Source organism: Podarcis melisellensis, assembly GCF_964234715.1.
Source record: "Podarcis melisellensis genome assembly, chromosome: 3".
Classification (NCBI taxonomy): domain Eukaryota; kingdom Metazoa; phylum Chordata; class Lepidosauria; order Squamata; family Lacertidae; genus Podarcis; species Podarcis melisellensis.
In genome coordinates, this window is record NC_138530.1 from 31,057,024 (window position 1) to 31,073,807 (window position 16,784).

Below are 16,784 nucleotides of genomic sequence, written 5' to 3' on the forward strand. Positions count from 1 at the left end.
GTTGCCAGAAGATTGACATATTCAGTTGTACTCATAAAATCTATACAGTCTACCCAAGTTGCAAGTCTTTTGTCCTTGTGCAAGTCTATGGTTGCCATACATCCAGGAAGTCCCGAACATGTCCTCTGAGGCGGGCAACATGCCCATCTGGGGGGATTTTTACATTTCAATGAAAATGTCTGGGTTTTAGGGGGACAGTGTTAAATTTATTGCCTCGGGTGGCTCTGCTTGCCGTGGCCGCTGCCAGCCTGAGCTGGGGAAAGAGGTGCACGGGCATGGCAGTTCTGTGCACCTGCACACCTCTTTTCCTGGCTCAGGCTGGCAGCAGCTCAGGCTGTCCTCTTTTTTGCTCTTCAAGAGATGGCAACACTATGCAAGTCTCAATCTATTCATCAGTTTTTCCAGTAATGCAATCTGCCATACCTCTTTATACCAATTTGTAACATTTACTCCTTCCAGGTTTCATCTGTGATTCCATCTGAGCTTCGCACAGCTGTTTACAGAGCAGAGGGCTCAAAAAAACACAAAGTCAAAGCAGAAGAAGGCAAAATGGGTTTTGCATATGTGTACGTAAACTTTCTGTTGCCTATGTTCTGCTTAGGATTTAGCTTGTTGTTCTTTTCCTCTTTTTAACTGTTCCTCCTGGCCATCCATCACATTGTAGTGCCTCTTAGTCTCTTAGATTTATATCAAATACCATTACCTGGATTCAGGAGTCTTTCAGACTCTCAGCTCGGGTCAGCACTGTTTCTTAAAACATAGATGTAGCAGACTATTTATTTATTTCAGTGATCAATGAAAGTATTACTTAAGGGAAACAGATCTGTTTATCTAAATAATATATGCGTTTATACAAGCTTCAAAAGACACAAACACTGGATGGAGCTATCTTGGGAAATGCATGTTTCCAAACCTGTATTTATCGTGATAACAGGAATGTGAGGATGATGGCATTACTTGCAGGAAAAAAATGTTGGGACAATTGGAGGCTGAACTACTTCCTGGGCTTGCTATTCCCTCAAAATGCTTCTCCATCCAGCTATCTCCCTCCCCCACCCCAGCTGAGATAGTTTTGGAGTGTGGCTGGGAGAAATATAATTAAAAATGGATGGGGAAGAGACATTGGCAAGGGAGATTAGAAGGGAGGGGGGAGATTAAGCACACTTTCTGCCAATCAGTTTCCCCTGTAAGTGTCTCCTTGTTCCCCACATAATCGTTATGAGAAAACATGAGATTGGCAGCATTCAATTTCTTCATAGTTTTATCCTAATAAATTGCTTCACCCCTCCACTGCTGCTGCACTGCTGGAACATAAGCCATGGTTTGCCTAAGTGGTTATCCAGACTTGTGGTTTGTCTCTCTCCAGACGAACCCAAGAGCTATAACCAAGATTTATTCTTAGCTTCCCACTTGTGATTTGTTTGTGGGAACCAAACCACAAGTTTAGGTTTGACTGTAATGCTAAGTCAGCTCTAGGTAGTACAGCAGGAGGAGGAGGTGAGGAATGAAGTAGCTGCAATTCTCACTTAGTGTACCAGGCTGTCGTTCATTTGCAAAGTGACATGAAAAACAGGCCAATGTTTCTGCCCTCTTTTAGCTGAAAATTAATTTTATTTAAAAACAGCTCCTTAATGTGATGTTTTAATACACTGTTTCCACTGCATATTCTGGGGCATGTAAAAGTTGTTTCCATGTGCTAAAAGTATCATGTAGAATAGTCTTCAGATTTTTCTTCTTGTGTTTTTAGTTTCTCAAAAATACATAAGGAAAAGATAAAACCAATTGTTGGTCAATGTACTGAATTGACTGAATGGGATCAGCACCAGAGCATGGAATACTCTGAACTGGGAGATATGAATGATGAGAGACTTTCTTTAGTTCCTCTTCAGGAAGAATCCAGCTATATTAGTGATGTATCAACTGATGTTGAATGTAAAGGTATAATAGAGAGACTGAGACTGTTATTAAATAGCTAAGCTAGTAAAAGAATTCTGAAATGGTTAAGAATTGCAATTTTCCCCTTCTCTCCCCAATTTCTTATGCACATCATGCAAGTGTGCAGAGATTATATAAGGAAAATCAGATTTTCACTTGAAAATGTATATTATTGTGTGACATGTTATGTATACACACACATGCATGCATACACAAACTGCAACTGAGATGTAATTTGAGACACATTTGGGGAAGGAAGGACTAAATTCAGCCATGGGCTCCTTTTACTGCAGTTACCAAGTTATTTTCTCTTGACAGAGATGGATGCCATTCACTCATGAGCAATAGAGAATATTATAGAAAACAAAGAATATTAAGTGAAAACTGGCAATGAGTTTCAGTAATCATATATCCTGGGCTTCTAATTAATATAGTGCTTATGTAATTAATTATATTGGTTATCTGTTCCAGGTGAAAATGAAAAGTCTGAAATTCTTCCTGTTTCTACCCGTTTAAGTTGCCATAAAAGAACATGCATGAAATTTCAAGCTGGTTACGATCACAAAACTATCAGAGAGAAAAAACCTCCCTGTTACGATAAAACTGGTGTGTATATTGAAAGCCAAATGCTGTTGCCACATGCACTCTTGAAGTCAGTACTTCTGCATTTGTTTTATCCATGGATGATTTTTGTCTGCGATGTAGCCAATGAAAAAAAAATTACACCAGACAGAGTAACACATTTAAGCAAAGTAATTTATGTATAATATAATCCATTGAAAAGGCATCTAAATGTGACACATGCACTTTTCATCTCTCATAGTGACCCACGTTAGAATGTATAAAACACATCTAAATCATCATAATTGAAAGTGTAATAAAACAGTTAATGCTGCAGTGCAGAATAATCCTAAACTCAGAACAATTTTGTAAGGCATCTAAACAAAAGCTTCAAAAGCTTGGAAGAGAGGGATAATTCACTAAAGAAGGCGTCTCTTCGGCATTTTGTCCATCTGTGACTCCAGGGGGAGGGAATTCCTTCTTCAACCACTGTTTTGCAGGGAAGAAATGCAGGGGATTTTGAGAGGTTTGGCGAGAAGGTTTGGGTCTGAGGAAGGATGTCAAGGAAGGAAGGGTTACTTTTCTGAGCCCTGGAGTGGTTCAGAAAAATTTGGGTTTTTCTGTTTCCTCCCCAGAAGAACTCAGATAATTTTCAAGCTAATTGAATGCAAATTAGGGTGAGTTGACCTGTCTTTAAATATAATGATTTCTGCTTTGATTTAAGCCAGCATCCACATTAAAAAGGACTAGAATGTTTCAAACTGTTTTGCAGATGCAACTTGCATCAAACCAGAAATTACTGTTTATGTAATCGAAGCACCCCATGCCAAACAAGACACACCTCTTAATGGACTTAAATTAGTCATACACATTGATTTCAGTAGGTCTACAGTGTGATTTAGTTAGATCAGGGGTTGTCAACCTGGTCCCTACCGCCCACTAGTGGGCTTTCAGGATTCTAGGTGGGTGGTAGGGGGTTCTATGGCACAAGCTGAATCCTCCTTCCATTGAGCACTGGTGGGAGGTAAGGAAATTTTACCATCAAGAAAGATCCATTGGTGGGTGGTAGGTAAAAAAGGTTGACTATCCCTGAGTTAGATGAATCCTTTGTGTGCATACTGTAAATAACTTACACAGACTGACCAAGCTTTATATGTAGTCATAGTTCTATCACTTTATAATGTCACAATTTTAGAATGGCATGTGGATTTAGAGTTAATCTAGTATTTTTAATCTTTTGTTGGAAGCTGCCCAGAGTGGCTGGGGAAACCTAGCTAGATGGGCGGGGTATAAATAAATAAATTATTGTTGTTGTTGTTGTTGTTGTTGTTATGTTATTACTGCTTTAACCAAAATTACAGGGTTGTTTGGAACATTTATAATGTTTATACACAAAATAATTCTCACTACATTCTTTTCTCTTCCAGAACCCATTATTGACGATGTAGTATCTCATATTTTGAGACTGAGAGATAGACTAGGGTGGGAGACATCATTACCACGACGTGGATTTGTAGCTAAACCAGCAACTTTAGCTAATTTTCAGAAGATCACGTTGCCGGTATTTACCTTTTCAGTTCAAGTCGGTTTGTTTAATTTATGTATTTAGGATTCAGTTTGGAACCTGTTGAAGTTAATGAAAATTTGTCTTTGATTTTGATGGTTCTGTATTGTGGTTGTTCCACAAAATCCTAGCAAAAAAAACCAGAGAAGGGATGCCTTGGGTTTTGGTTTTCATTAGGTAGGCTGGCATGGAAGAAAGGTAACTCTAGCTAGTATTTGATAGATGGAGAACTTTTACATATTATGTCTTTAGCTTTCTATTGCACCGTAACTTAAGGACTTCGGTTTTATAATTAAATGCTTTCAATCTTCCTTCTGCATTTGCTTCTTAAATATTCTGTAGTATTGACTACAGTATTGACTAATGATTATAGATAGACAGTAAGATAGATGGATAGATAAATCCATATCCTATCTTATTAAATAAAAGATTTCCTGTTTAGAGCTGCCACTTTTGTTCTTGTACAACACTAGGTCTACTTCCTAGGCTATTGTTTCTTACAGTCTGTTTTGGACTAACAGCACTCAAAATGAGAACTAGCCACCTTAATGTTTGTATTGTGAATTGGTGCTTCATTATTAATAATTATTAAGATCCTTAAGAGCGTTTCTGTTTATTTCCAAGGCCCAAAGATTGTGAATTCACACATTGTCCAGCTACATTGATTTTAATAAGACTTATGTGTTTTTACAATCTCAGTGTTTCACAAACTTGGGTCCTAACTGCTGTTAGATTCCCATCAGCTCTACCTAGCTGGGCCAGTGGACAGGGATGATAGGAGTTGCAGTCGAACAACAGCTGGGGAGCCAAGTTTCAGAAACACTTGTTAAGTTCTTCATTAATTCATTTTGATTTTCTGTTATCAGAAAGGTGCATTACAGAAAGATGATGGAGAGTTTGTATATTGTCTCATAAGAAGTAGAAATGACCCTAAAGCAGACTATGATCCATATGACCTCCAAGTAGTCTCTCCAAGTATGGCCAAACAAAGTAAAGAATATTGGACTGTTACAGCTTCATATGTATCCAAGGTAAGCAACAGGGAAAAGCCTGCATAAAAATGGCTTTTCAGCTCTCTGCCTTGCTTGCTGGGCTCTGAGAAATGCTGTCACAGACTTCACAGGCCTTGTGAGATCTCACAACTATCTGACAGTTCCGCAAGATCTTGTGCCAGCTCCGAAAGGTAAGGTTGCTCATGCAGAGGCAGTTCCAGAAGGTTGTTTTGACTTTATGTGATTTACGGGCTCTTCCCCCCCCCAAACATAACCCCGCGCAAGAAGCGATCCTAATGTACAGTGGTACCTCGGGTTAAGTACTTAATTCGTTCCGGAGGTCCGTACTTAACCTGAAACTGTTCTTAACCTGAAGCACCACTTTAGCTAATAGGGCCTCCTGCTGCCACCACGCCGCCGGAGCACGATTTCTGTTCTCATCCTGAAGCAAAGTTCTTAACCTGAAGCAATATTTCTGGGTTAACGGAGTCTGTAACCTGAAGTGTATGTAACCTGAAGCGTATGTAACCCGAGGTACCGCTGTACATCAATGAGAATTCCTGAGTCCCTGGTTTCTAACAAAGCAACGACTAAAAGGCATCCTCTCACTAAACTAAATTATGTTTCTGACACAAAGAAAGCTTGGGAGGAAACCTGGAGTAGACTTTTGTCCTGAGTTGAATATGTTTTCAGAGGCACTTTGTCCTTAATTCTTGGTGTATGTTGGCTCACCTGAATAAGTAAATTCCATAAATTTAAAATCTGACAATCCCCTGTTCTACACAAAGTATGCCTTCCAAAGCAAAGGATCTAGTTGGAATTGGTTGTGTACTGATGGCTGGATCTCCAAACTGAGTTGAGTGACATAATTGTGAGATTATCTAAAAACAAATGTTTCTGAATTGTAGAATCAATGGTCAGATTTTCAGGCAAATGGTAGAATTCCTGTGTGTGACATTCATATTTTTTCATTAAGTAGATGTAAGAAAACATAAATAGTGGTATGTTGCACTGCTCTGGTTCGCCAGAAGCGGCTTAGTCATGCTGGCCACATGACCCGGAGGTTGTACGCCAGCTCCCTCGGCCAATAAAGCGAGATGAGCGCCACAACCCCAGAGTCGGCCACGACTGGACCTAATGGTCAGAGATACCTTTACCTCTACTGATGTGTTTATAGGGTGCTGGTTGATTATAAAAATTACACATCTATAGAGGTAAGAAGGGAGAAACTTCACAGTTTAAAATAAGCAGAAGCAGTTAAATCTTTGAACTCCTGAAAGTACCGGTAGTTTTGCTTCATTTTTCTAGTTTACTTCAGTGTGTGGAAAAGAAGAAATGGAAATAATACCAGTAATCGAGTGGTTGTGTGAAAGACAAATTTATTATGCATTACGAAGTATCGATACATGTTTTAATTTCAGGTAAGAGGTTGTATTATATTTTGACTACATTATAGGCTGAATCCTGGAGTGCTATTCCTCTTACAGAAGGGCTTTTTCTGTTACAACACAATATCTTTGCATGAGAAGGGAGAATAGAAATTGAATGTTGTGCTTCAGTTTGCACAAATCTCTTGCACAAGGTTGCAGTCTTTTCCACAAGGTCTCAAGATGTGTGCCTGCAAAAAGCATTGCACCATTTCTCCTAATTAATCCATCCTAGGCACTTTGTAATTTGCACAGTGTTACGTAATATCTTCCACCAACTCTTGCACAACTGTTCATGTGTCACCAGGGGTGCCAAGTTGAATAAAATATTGTGGGAGCCTAGGTATGCCCCACCCTGCATAATCGATCACATGATGCAATGCACACACACCATTTGAATGGAAATGCCCATTGTGGGTGCCCAGCCCCTTCAAATATTTTATTGTGGGGACCAAAGCCCCCACGGCCCCTAGGAGTTGGCTCCTATGTATGTCACTGCCAGATCTTCTTCTGTTAGTGCATCTCTTGATCCACCCCAATATAACCAGAATTATTATTATTCAAATTATTATTTCTTCCTATATGTTACTGAGGATGTTGCGAGGGGAGACCCCCTAAAACCCAATAAATGAATGAATGTCAGAATCAATATTTGGAGTATTGAAGGGAAGATTCCAGGCCAATGGAAAAATACAGGTTAAGCTTCCTTTCCAAGTCGGGGCCTCACCTGGGATGGAGGTGTTAACATGATAAAAGGTGTTGACGTGTTGACGATGCATATTGCACATTAGAGAGGAATCTTTGGGCCTCGGCAGACATGGATTGCCAAGGTGACAAGGAGGGGGCAGGCTGTACACAGAGGGAATATACACAATCTTCCATGCGGACATTTCCCTATGCCAATATACAAGGCCCATTCACAGTAAGTAACCAATGTTAGTACTGTATTTGCTCATATTCATTCTTCCCATTGTTTCTACTATTCCTCTCTAGTATCTACTGTCTCCCTCACTGCGGAATTTGCAAGTTTCTTGGGAGAGATACCGAGGCGGGGGGGGGGCAGGTTTGGGTTCTTTTGCTTACACTATTAAGTTCACAATGCTGCTGCTACTGGAGTTGAGACCTTTGAGTATGGTCTGATTTTAAATATTTAAATATTTCCTTTTTGTGACAAAATTGAAGTAAACATGTTGCTCTACTGTATTATCTTTTTTAAAAAATATTTTTTATTGCTTTTTAACATATATATCATACATATCACAAACATACTTACACAGCCAAGAAAAAAGGAAAAAAGAAAAAAAAGAAAAACGAAACATGTAATACATAAAAACATAGGCAACTCAACTTACATTGACAAACTGTATTATCTTTTTGTTGTGCAATCTTCCAGATCTCTTTCTCTACTTTTTTCTTTCTAGAAAGAGGAAATACTTTATCACCTGGAAAAGCAATGTTAAGAGATCAAAAATAGAGAACAGCAAGTAAGTGTGAACAAAATATATTATTGTAAACAGTTTGTGAAACTAAGGCAACCCTTTTTAGGGAAGTTTTTAATGTTTGATGTTTTATCACTTATTATTATTATTATTATTATTATTTATTGATATTCTGTTGGGAGCTGCCTGGAGTGGCTGGGGAAACCCAGCCAAATGGGCAGAGTAGAAATAAATTATTATTATTATTATTATTATTACCTATCATTTCTGAAATATAGTTAGCAAATTAGCTGTGCAGTGGTTTTCATTTTCTACTGCTATATTCGGTAAGTCAGAAGTTCAGATTTTTACAAAGTGTGTAGTGGCCCATTATAGTTTACAGTGGTGGGAGAGGAACAGAGAAGTGTACATTACACCCCTGATGGATGTAGTTAGATGGATTTTCTTAGTGTGCCCTTGGAATAATGGGTGAGACTTGTCTCGTCCATGAATCAGAAACAGATGCATCTGATTGTGGCTGTGGCCACTAAAGCAGAGTCAGATGAAACTGTATGGCTCTGAATCCTATCCTAAATAGGGCTGTGGCTGCCAGTGACTGCAGCCATTTTTCTGAGTTCCTCAGAACCTTCTTGAAATATACTCGGAGTCAAGAGTGGATTTCATGCTCTTTATTCAGCTCATAGTGGTGAGGAGGGAATGGAAGTCCCCTCAAAGTATCTGCTTTATATACATTATTTACACAATGGGCTGCACATGATTGGCTAATTCCGGAATTCTCCTGTAGGCCAATCAGTTTGTGGATTCACTTCTATCTGGAGCTGGATTGGGTGGCTCCTGCCAACCAATCATATTGCTGCATTGTTCTAGGACCAATCAGACTGCTGCATTCTGAATCCTATTGTTCTAGGACCAATCAGACTGCTGCATTTTGGATCCTATTGTTCTAGGACCAATCAGACTGCTGCAGTTTGCATCCTATTCAACTCAGTACATAACACCTCTTTGTGATTTCAAATACAGAAACTTTTTATTAACTGGTGGCATATATAGTCAGAGATATAAATTCCAAATTCCAAAAAGGGGGGGTACTATAAAGGTTATATGAGAGAGAGAGAGAGAGAGAGAGAGAGAGAGAGAGAGAGAGAGAGAGAGAGAGTGTTTGTATGCACACCTTCATTCATTCATCAACTGCACAGACACAATTTTGGAGAAATTCCATGGCATCCCTATTATGTCACTTAACATTTATTACTGTGAACTGAGAATCTGTATGGGTTTTATACTTAGAACTGGTTTTCTTTTTGGCAGAATGCTGTTGTATAAACGTTTGTTTCTGGCTGATGAGATATTACAAAAATGCTTGCTTTATATTCAAGCATTGTGTGAGGACGTGAGTAACACCGAGAAGCACAAATTGTCAGAAGATAAAACTATCAATTTCATAAAGGTGAGAGGAAAATATTTTCAATGGATAGAAAAGTGTAGGAAAAAATATTTCCACAACTTTAAATATAATTACTTATACAGAAATATTTACTGTGGAAGCCAATGAAAATCTGGAAGCCAATTAAAATGTAATATAATAAAATGAATGCATTAATGTACGGTTTCCATTTCTCAAGATTTCATCTGATAAATGATGAAGGCATTATGAACTATCAGCGTGAGAAACAAGAGAATCAGATCAAATGTATTAGTTTGGTTCTGGTTTATGTTCAGTTTTAACTAAAGTTCTGGTTCAGGTTCAAGGTCATTAAGTCTAGGATTTGGCTTGTAACAACTGAATCAATTGCATCAGTTCAGTTTCACAGTATGTTGCATATATGATAAAGTGATTAATATCATGGTGATCTATGTAATTCCTAATACATTATTTTTAAATATAAAATATTTATTTATTGAAAGATTTAAATGTGTTTTTTCTTTTTACAATAATCGACTCCATACCTGCTTTCCTGCTTCCCAGTGATATTTTGGTGATTCACAGACATGTAATATTAAGCCAATTTTGCAGACAGCAGCTTTCGTTAATCAACACTTAATTACATCTGTTGACAGTGCCTTGACAGATGCAAATAACCAGCCACGACACTCCCCTGGAAGTCTGATCATTAATTCAGTTCTCATGCTCTGTATATTTATTGCTATGTTTTGTGGTGCATTATTGTGGGAAGTTAAGCAGAGAACTGCTGGTTTAAAAGAAGGAGTGCTGTCAAAGTTGATTGCTGTGTTTACATTAAGATGAACAGAATTTTACAGATTTTAAACTATTCTTTTTTGCATTTTAGTGCTGATGCTATGACATTTCTTGCTTTTGCCCTTAAGGATTAATGAGGTGGTTCAACGGACACAGGATCTTGCACTAGTTTTAGGGTATTTTTGGTTATTCTATATATATCCCCCCCTTTTCCCCCCTTAGATAGACATATCCCACACATACACTTTGGATGAATTTTGTGAGGAACAATACAAACAAAGTCAATGGGCACTCACTCAGCTACAAGATTTTAAAGATAAAGTAATCAAAGTAATCCGGACCTCTTTCTTAAAGGCAAGTTCTCTTTTTTGTACTTTAATTCTAAATATTTTAATTATTGTATATCACTTCATATATATTTAATTTTTTTCTCTAACAGCAAGAAAAAGGGTGTGCTTTTGGAGTTTCATTGTATTTTTCAAGTTTTAATGTGTATTTTATTCATTTTTTAAGTGAATGACTGCTCCCCACATCAAATGGGGGGGCCTTTTGCGTGGTTGCACACAGCCCCCTGGCTCCCAGTGCAGCTTCTGGTAGTTTGGCCTGGCTTCATCCTCCCCAGGCTGAATACCTGGAGGTCTCTACCTACCTCAGCCAATCGTCCAATCCTGCCTGGAGAGGCATTGCCAGGGGATCGGCCAGGGAAGGGGAGGGACCGCCCTGCCCACACAACAGAAGGTGAATCTTACCTGCGAAGCTTCAGTTGGCTCCAGAGCTTCTCCCACCCTGCCCTCCCTCAGTTAAGTCTTCTTTTGCAGGTTAACCTCTTCTCCACAGGTATGCAGGCACTGCTACGTCAGGGTCGCTGTTGAAGGGCCGGAAAGGAATTTTCCTGCATTGGGAGGTTTTGCCTTTCCTGTAGCAAAATGTCACAACTTTGGCAGGTTCAGGCCTTGGGCGGAATCCTTTAGTCTATCTTCCTAAAGGGGGGGGAGCGAAGCGGTGACCCCCCTTGTAGCGGTGATCCCAGGGTTCCCCGTTAAAGGGGTTTTGAGGGGGGAGGCATTGGCCATATGCCGAGAGGTTGTCATTGCTCCAACGGCATATTGGCCATATGCTGAGAGGTTGTCATTGCTACAACGGCAACGAAACGGCGGGCAGGCTCTCTGCTTGAACATATATTCTCCAAAGCCAGCCCAATCCCCACACTCTCTGGATAATTGTGATGTCTCCCAGATCCCCGGCTGGGACTGGGAAGGATAAATGGCTGATGCCTGAGCCAAGGTCTCCCTACATCAGAAACTTAATAAAGTTGTGGCCAATTTTAATCCCATAGCACATTGTCTTGAGTCATTATTCCGCTCGGGGGTCGCCTGGGGTTGGGGGGACTCTGACTGTCCACGCAAATGGAATTGTTAGGTGGAGAAAGGCTTTAGATTAGTGGCAAAGTACATGCTGTGCTTTTAAAAGGGCCCCAGAGTCAATACCAGGCATCGCTAGAAAGAGAGCTGCTGCCAGCCAGTGTAGATAATACTGAGTAAATGTATCAATGGTAAGGTATTAAACTCCTCTTTATGGGAGGGAGTCGCCTCAGCCTCCTTAAACGAAATGAAAAAAATCATTCTTAATCCAGAAAACTTGAACAATTAAAGGCTAGTGGGAAATGGGCAAGGTGCTCAAGTTATCATCGGCATTCTTGGAGAATGCTGATTTTCTTATTTCAATTGGTGCTGGGCTCTGATCTTTTAATCTTTTTAAACATGTTAATATTATTTGACTGTTCATTTTAGTTCCCGTTTCATTCTGTTGATGAATACTTTAGCTTGCATGGTGAGTTTTTGAAATTCGTGATTGAGCTAAATGGTTCTTAAAGCAGCATCTTATTTTATTATGAACCCTTATTTTATGATTATGCATCTTATTTTATTATTATTTGATTGTAAACTGATGTTTTAATTGGTTTTGTTTTAATTTATGCCACGCAGAAGCTTTTGTATGAAGCGACCAATCTAACAATTATACATAATGAGAAGACCAGAAGTTCACCAGATAAAAACTTTTTTATTACCAGAGAAAATTATTTCATTGGAAGCAGTCCTAAATTACTAGTAGCTTAGAACAAGTATTGCAAATATTTTATCTTATAAAAAGGTTATTCAGTATATAGTAATTATTTTTTCCAAATTATTTTTTCCAAAATGTTATAGATAGCTGAAATGAAGGGAGCAGAAAAGCTTTTTCTGCATTTGCCAGATGATGCCAGAAAAAAACCAAAACACTTTGAGATAGCTGGATGGCGGCACATAATGGAAGACTTTTCTAGGTTTCTTCAGCTTGTTGACCGAATGTTTCAAGAAGTGCTTCGAAAATTGGTTCACAATGCTTTAAACCTTCTTTTGGAGATATTTGAAGGCTCTAATAATATGACAGTTTCAAAACTGAAGACAAATGAGGACCTTATATGGTATTTTCGCCTGTTTATGATGAAAACACTTGTCCAAAATGTTTTGCTTTATTGTATTGTTCATAAGATTCCTTTGTCATTTTCTTTTATGATTAAGCATAGGTACCTGTTTTGAAAGATTATGAAAAAGAATTTCTCGGAGCAAATGCTTGTTGTCGAATAACTGTTATAATAAACACCAATTATATAGTTAACAAATAGTTAAATAATCTTTCTGATATATTTAATATGTAGTTTAATGTTTTAAGTCAGTTACCAGTATCATTCTGTATCTACTACCCTGAGCTCTTTGGGAAAAGGCAGGATAAAAGTGTGTGCAATTACTTAGTAGAAATAGTTTGTCCTATATCTGTTCAAAAATAATTGAGGGTTTTTTTCCCCATATATGCAGGGCATATAAAAAAACAATTGAGAGAGCAAATAGCTTATCGAATACTGAGAATAGACATAAACAGATGTTTCAAGCCAATTATTTTGAGATATCGCAGGCATCATCACGCCATTCAGAAAAGCCTGAGCCACAAGTAGAAATCATTACTGTTGGTGATATAGGCAAGGTAAATTGTTTTCAATGAAAATATATTAATCTAACCCTTATGAAGGACTGAATGTAGCTACAAGATAATGCATGATTGCATTCTGCTAGATTTTTTATTCATTTATGTCTCACTTTGTTTGATTGTTAATTCATTCATGCTCCACTTTTCAAAATAAAATCATCCTAATATAGCTTATTTCAATAGAAATTAAAGCAAACTTAATAAATGAGTTTTAGGTTCACGTTTCTCATAGTCTCTCCATGCCTCATGACACGCTATTTGGAAGCTATAGGCAGTTTCTTCCTAGGTTTTTTTTAATGCTTAAGGTATAATAAAATTAAGATTTTTTTTTCCATGTTATATCTCATTAAGTTCTAAGCACAATCGTTTCTTTTGAAATAGAATCACAGTGGTAAGAAATTAAGAAGCTTAATTTCAGAATGTTAATAACAACAAGAACAACAATAATAATATAGAATGGATTTTTGTTGTTGTTATTAAGTTATGAATCACCTTTTACATGTCTCAAAGTGATTTACAAACATATCATGAAAACTTTATAAAACAGTATGAAAACAACTGGTTAGGTTAAAGAACAATATCAAATGAGCAAATGAGCAGAAATTCTTTCATCCAGCTGAAAAAAACGTCAAAATAAAAAATGTTTTCCATTGTTTCTGGGAAATACATATAATGGGTACCTGTCATAATGAAACATAGATGCCACACTGAAAACTATGTTACAAGTTGTTAATGTGGAGCAGGCTGCTGATATTTTTGGGACTTTAGGAAGAAACTCCTGCAGAATGCAGTGACCTATTGGATATATAAGAGATGATAATAATAATAATTATTATTATTATTATTTTTATTTATACCCCGCCCTCCCCAGCCAAGGCTGGGCTCAGAGCGGCTTACAAGCAATAATAAAAACAAGTTAAATGATTACAACTTAAAAACAAAATTAAAAAATACAACATTAAAATACTGAAACATTAAAATATTAAAATGTAGCCTCATCGCAGAAGGAGAAGGAAAAGAAAAAAGAGAGGGAGGGAATCAAATTGGCTCCAAGCCAAAGGCCAGGCGGAACAACTCTGTCTTACAGGCCCTGCGGAAAGAAATCAGATCCTGCAGGGCCCTGGTCTCGTGAGGCAGAGCGTTCCACCAGGCCGGAGCCAGAGTTGAAAAGGCCCTGGCTCTGGTTGAAGCCAATCTAACTTTCTTAGGGCCCGGGACCACAGGGGTGTTGCTATTTATGGACCTTGAGGCTCTCCATGGGGCATACTGGGAGAGGGGTTCCCGTAGGTACGAGGGTCCTAGGTCGTGAAGGGCTTTAAAGGTCAAAAGCAGCACCTTAAATCTGATCCTGTACTCCACCGGGAGCCAGTGCAGCTTGAAAAGCACTGGGTGAATATGCTCCCATGGCAGGGACCCCGTGAGGAATCCTACAAAGTGTTGTGTGCTAGTAGCAGTTTGACCCCACAAGCAACCTAGCTCCAAGTTCTGCACTAACTAGTCTCTGGACCTATCTCAACAGTAACCCCTCATATTCAAGCAAGAATAAACAGATTTATAATATATTAATGCTGTGGATTATACAATTTTGTTCCTTATTAATATATTATTTTTCTGAATATTATTTCAATTTTATAATTAAATACTTTTTAAATAATATTTTTCACATAATTTTTCATACTTTGCAGATTTTCCGTTTGCATTTAAATGATTGAAAACTTAATAAAAATGTACGCCATTTTTGTTTTTCTTATACAAATTTAGATACTGGAAGATGTGAAAAGGCAACTGAGAGGAGAGGAAGAATATGTGCCAATATTTAAAATAAATATAGAGCTTAGAATTCCTTATGAAAAGGAACTTTGTCGAAAATACATCCAGGAGGAGGATGATGATTATCTCTCAGAAACCTCATTAGTACCTTTCAATGAAACATTGGAAGATGAAGATTTGAAACAATTATCTCCAAGTGACAGACAAAGCAAACATGAAGGATCGGAAAATTCTGTGCTACTACAGTCAAATGCATCCAGCGATGAAAAAACCATTTTGAGTAAGAGTAACCTGAGTTCTTTGAGATTACAATTTTGAGTCTTTGAGTCTGCATGAGCACAGATGCGCAACTCAGAGTCATATTAGATATACCATCTCTCCAAGATCTAACTGTTGAGTCAGTGGACTTAGCCATGCTTCCTCTTGTCCCACTGCTTTCCCCATGGGGAAAACCACTCTTTAGTGTTCAATTGGAACAAACTGCTCTTTGAGTTTTATCCAGGTTGATGTTTGCTCCAATTTAGCACCGAAGAGCATGGGAAATGATCAGGGCAAGGAAAACAACTTCTTGGACCTGTGCTTTCTAGATATGGGACAAGCAGAAATGTGGATAGGCCCAGTGACAAGTGACATTAGCTCTGCAGCTATCACACCATGTTTATGTAGGAGATGGATAGAGGATTAAATCTGTAGATTACAATTTATTTATTTATTTTTAAACATTATTGCTTTGTTTTAACAAAATTTCACAATATCCTTGAACTTCCTCACGTCTCCCGCTCCCATTTACATCTTTAATAAATTTTTGTCAAGCAAATTATCATTTCCAAATCTATAACCACTTGCTTAAATACCATAAAATAATTCTCCTACTAATTGTTTCTCTTAATCTCTCTTATCATCAATTCTTAATCTATTTTAATGATGGCCAATTATTTATAACCAAGCATCCTTCTTAACATTCCACTAAGTCACAATATTTCTGCAGGTAGGTCTTGAATTTCTTCCAATCTTCTTCAATCCTTTCTTCTCCCAGGTCTCGGATTCTGCCAGTCATCTCCGCCAGTTGCATATAGTCCATCAGTTGCATCTGCCATTCTTCCAATGTGGGTAGATCTTGAGTTTTCCAGTTCTTAGCGAGTAGTATCCTTGCTGCTGTTGTTGCGTACATGAAAAATGTTCTATCTTTCTTTAACACCTTCTGGTCGACAATGCCCAGAAGAAAGGCCTCTGGTTTCTTGGTAAAGGTATACTTAAACACCTTTTTCAACTCATTATATATCATTTCCCAGAAGGCCTTCACTTTGGGGCAAGTCCACCAGAGGTGGAAGAATGTTCCTTCATTTTCTTTACATTTCCAACATTTATTATCAGACGAATGGTATATTTTGGCAAGTTTAACTGGGGTCATGTACCATCTGTATATCATTTTCAGTACATTTTCTTTCAAAGCATTACATGCAGTGAAATTCAACCCAGTGGTCCACAACCTTTCCCAGTCCTCAAACATAATGTTATGCCCAATGTCTTGTGCCCATTTTATCATAGCCGACTTAACCATTTCGTCTTGCGTATTCCATTTCAGCAGCAAATTATACATTCTTGAAAGTACCTTAGTCTTAGGTTCTAACAGTTCTGTTTCCAACTTCGATTTCTCCACCTGGAATCCTAGCTTTTTGTCACTTTTAAAAATTTCCTTAATCTGAGCGTAATGTAACCAGTCTCGCACTTTATCCTTCATTTTCTCCATACTCTGCAATTTCCAATTATCCCCATCTTTTTCTAACAGTTCCCAATATTTTGGCCAGTAGGCTTCCATATTGGGTCTTTTCCAAGCCTTAGCTTCCAAGGGTGAAAGCCACCTCGGAGTTTTAT

At 38.1% G+C, this 16,784-nt stretch overlaps 1 protein-coding gene across 3 annotated transcripts in view; it reads left to right on the top strand.

The window, feature by feature from the left end:
- The first annotated feature begins 546 nt into the window (after positions 1–546).
- Positions 547–16,784, top strand: part of DNAH14 (dynein axonemal heavy chain 14) — a 138,706-nt gene continuing 122,468 nt past the window's right edge. For 2 of the 3 annotated variants that reach the window (XM_081903568.1, XM_081903567.1), the window contains exons 1-11: positions 548–566; positions 2,407–2,541; positions 3,924–4,057; positions 4,927–5,091; positions 6,361–6,473; positions 7,901–7,963; positions 9,227–9,365; positions 10,338–10,473; positions 12,327–12,579; positions 12,971–13,136; positions 14,901–15,189. In XM_081903568.1, coding sequence (XP_081759694.1) covers positions 563–566; positions 2,407–2,541; positions 3,924–4,057; positions 4,927–5,091; positions 6,361–6,473; positions 7,901–7,963; positions 9,227–9,365; positions 10,338–10,473; positions 12,327–12,579; positions 12,971–13,136; positions 14,901–15,189 — 1,597 coding nt within the window. In that variant the 5' untranslated portion in view covers positions 548–562. Of the gene's footprint in view, positions 567–2,406; positions 2,542–3,923; positions 4,058–4,926; positions 5,092–6,360; positions 6,474–7,900; positions 7,964–9,226; positions 9,366–10,337; positions 10,474–12,326; positions 12,580–12,970; positions 13,137–14,900; positions 15,190–16,784 lie in introns of all 3 variants that reach the window. The other variant, XM_081903569.1, reaches the window with a different exon arrangement.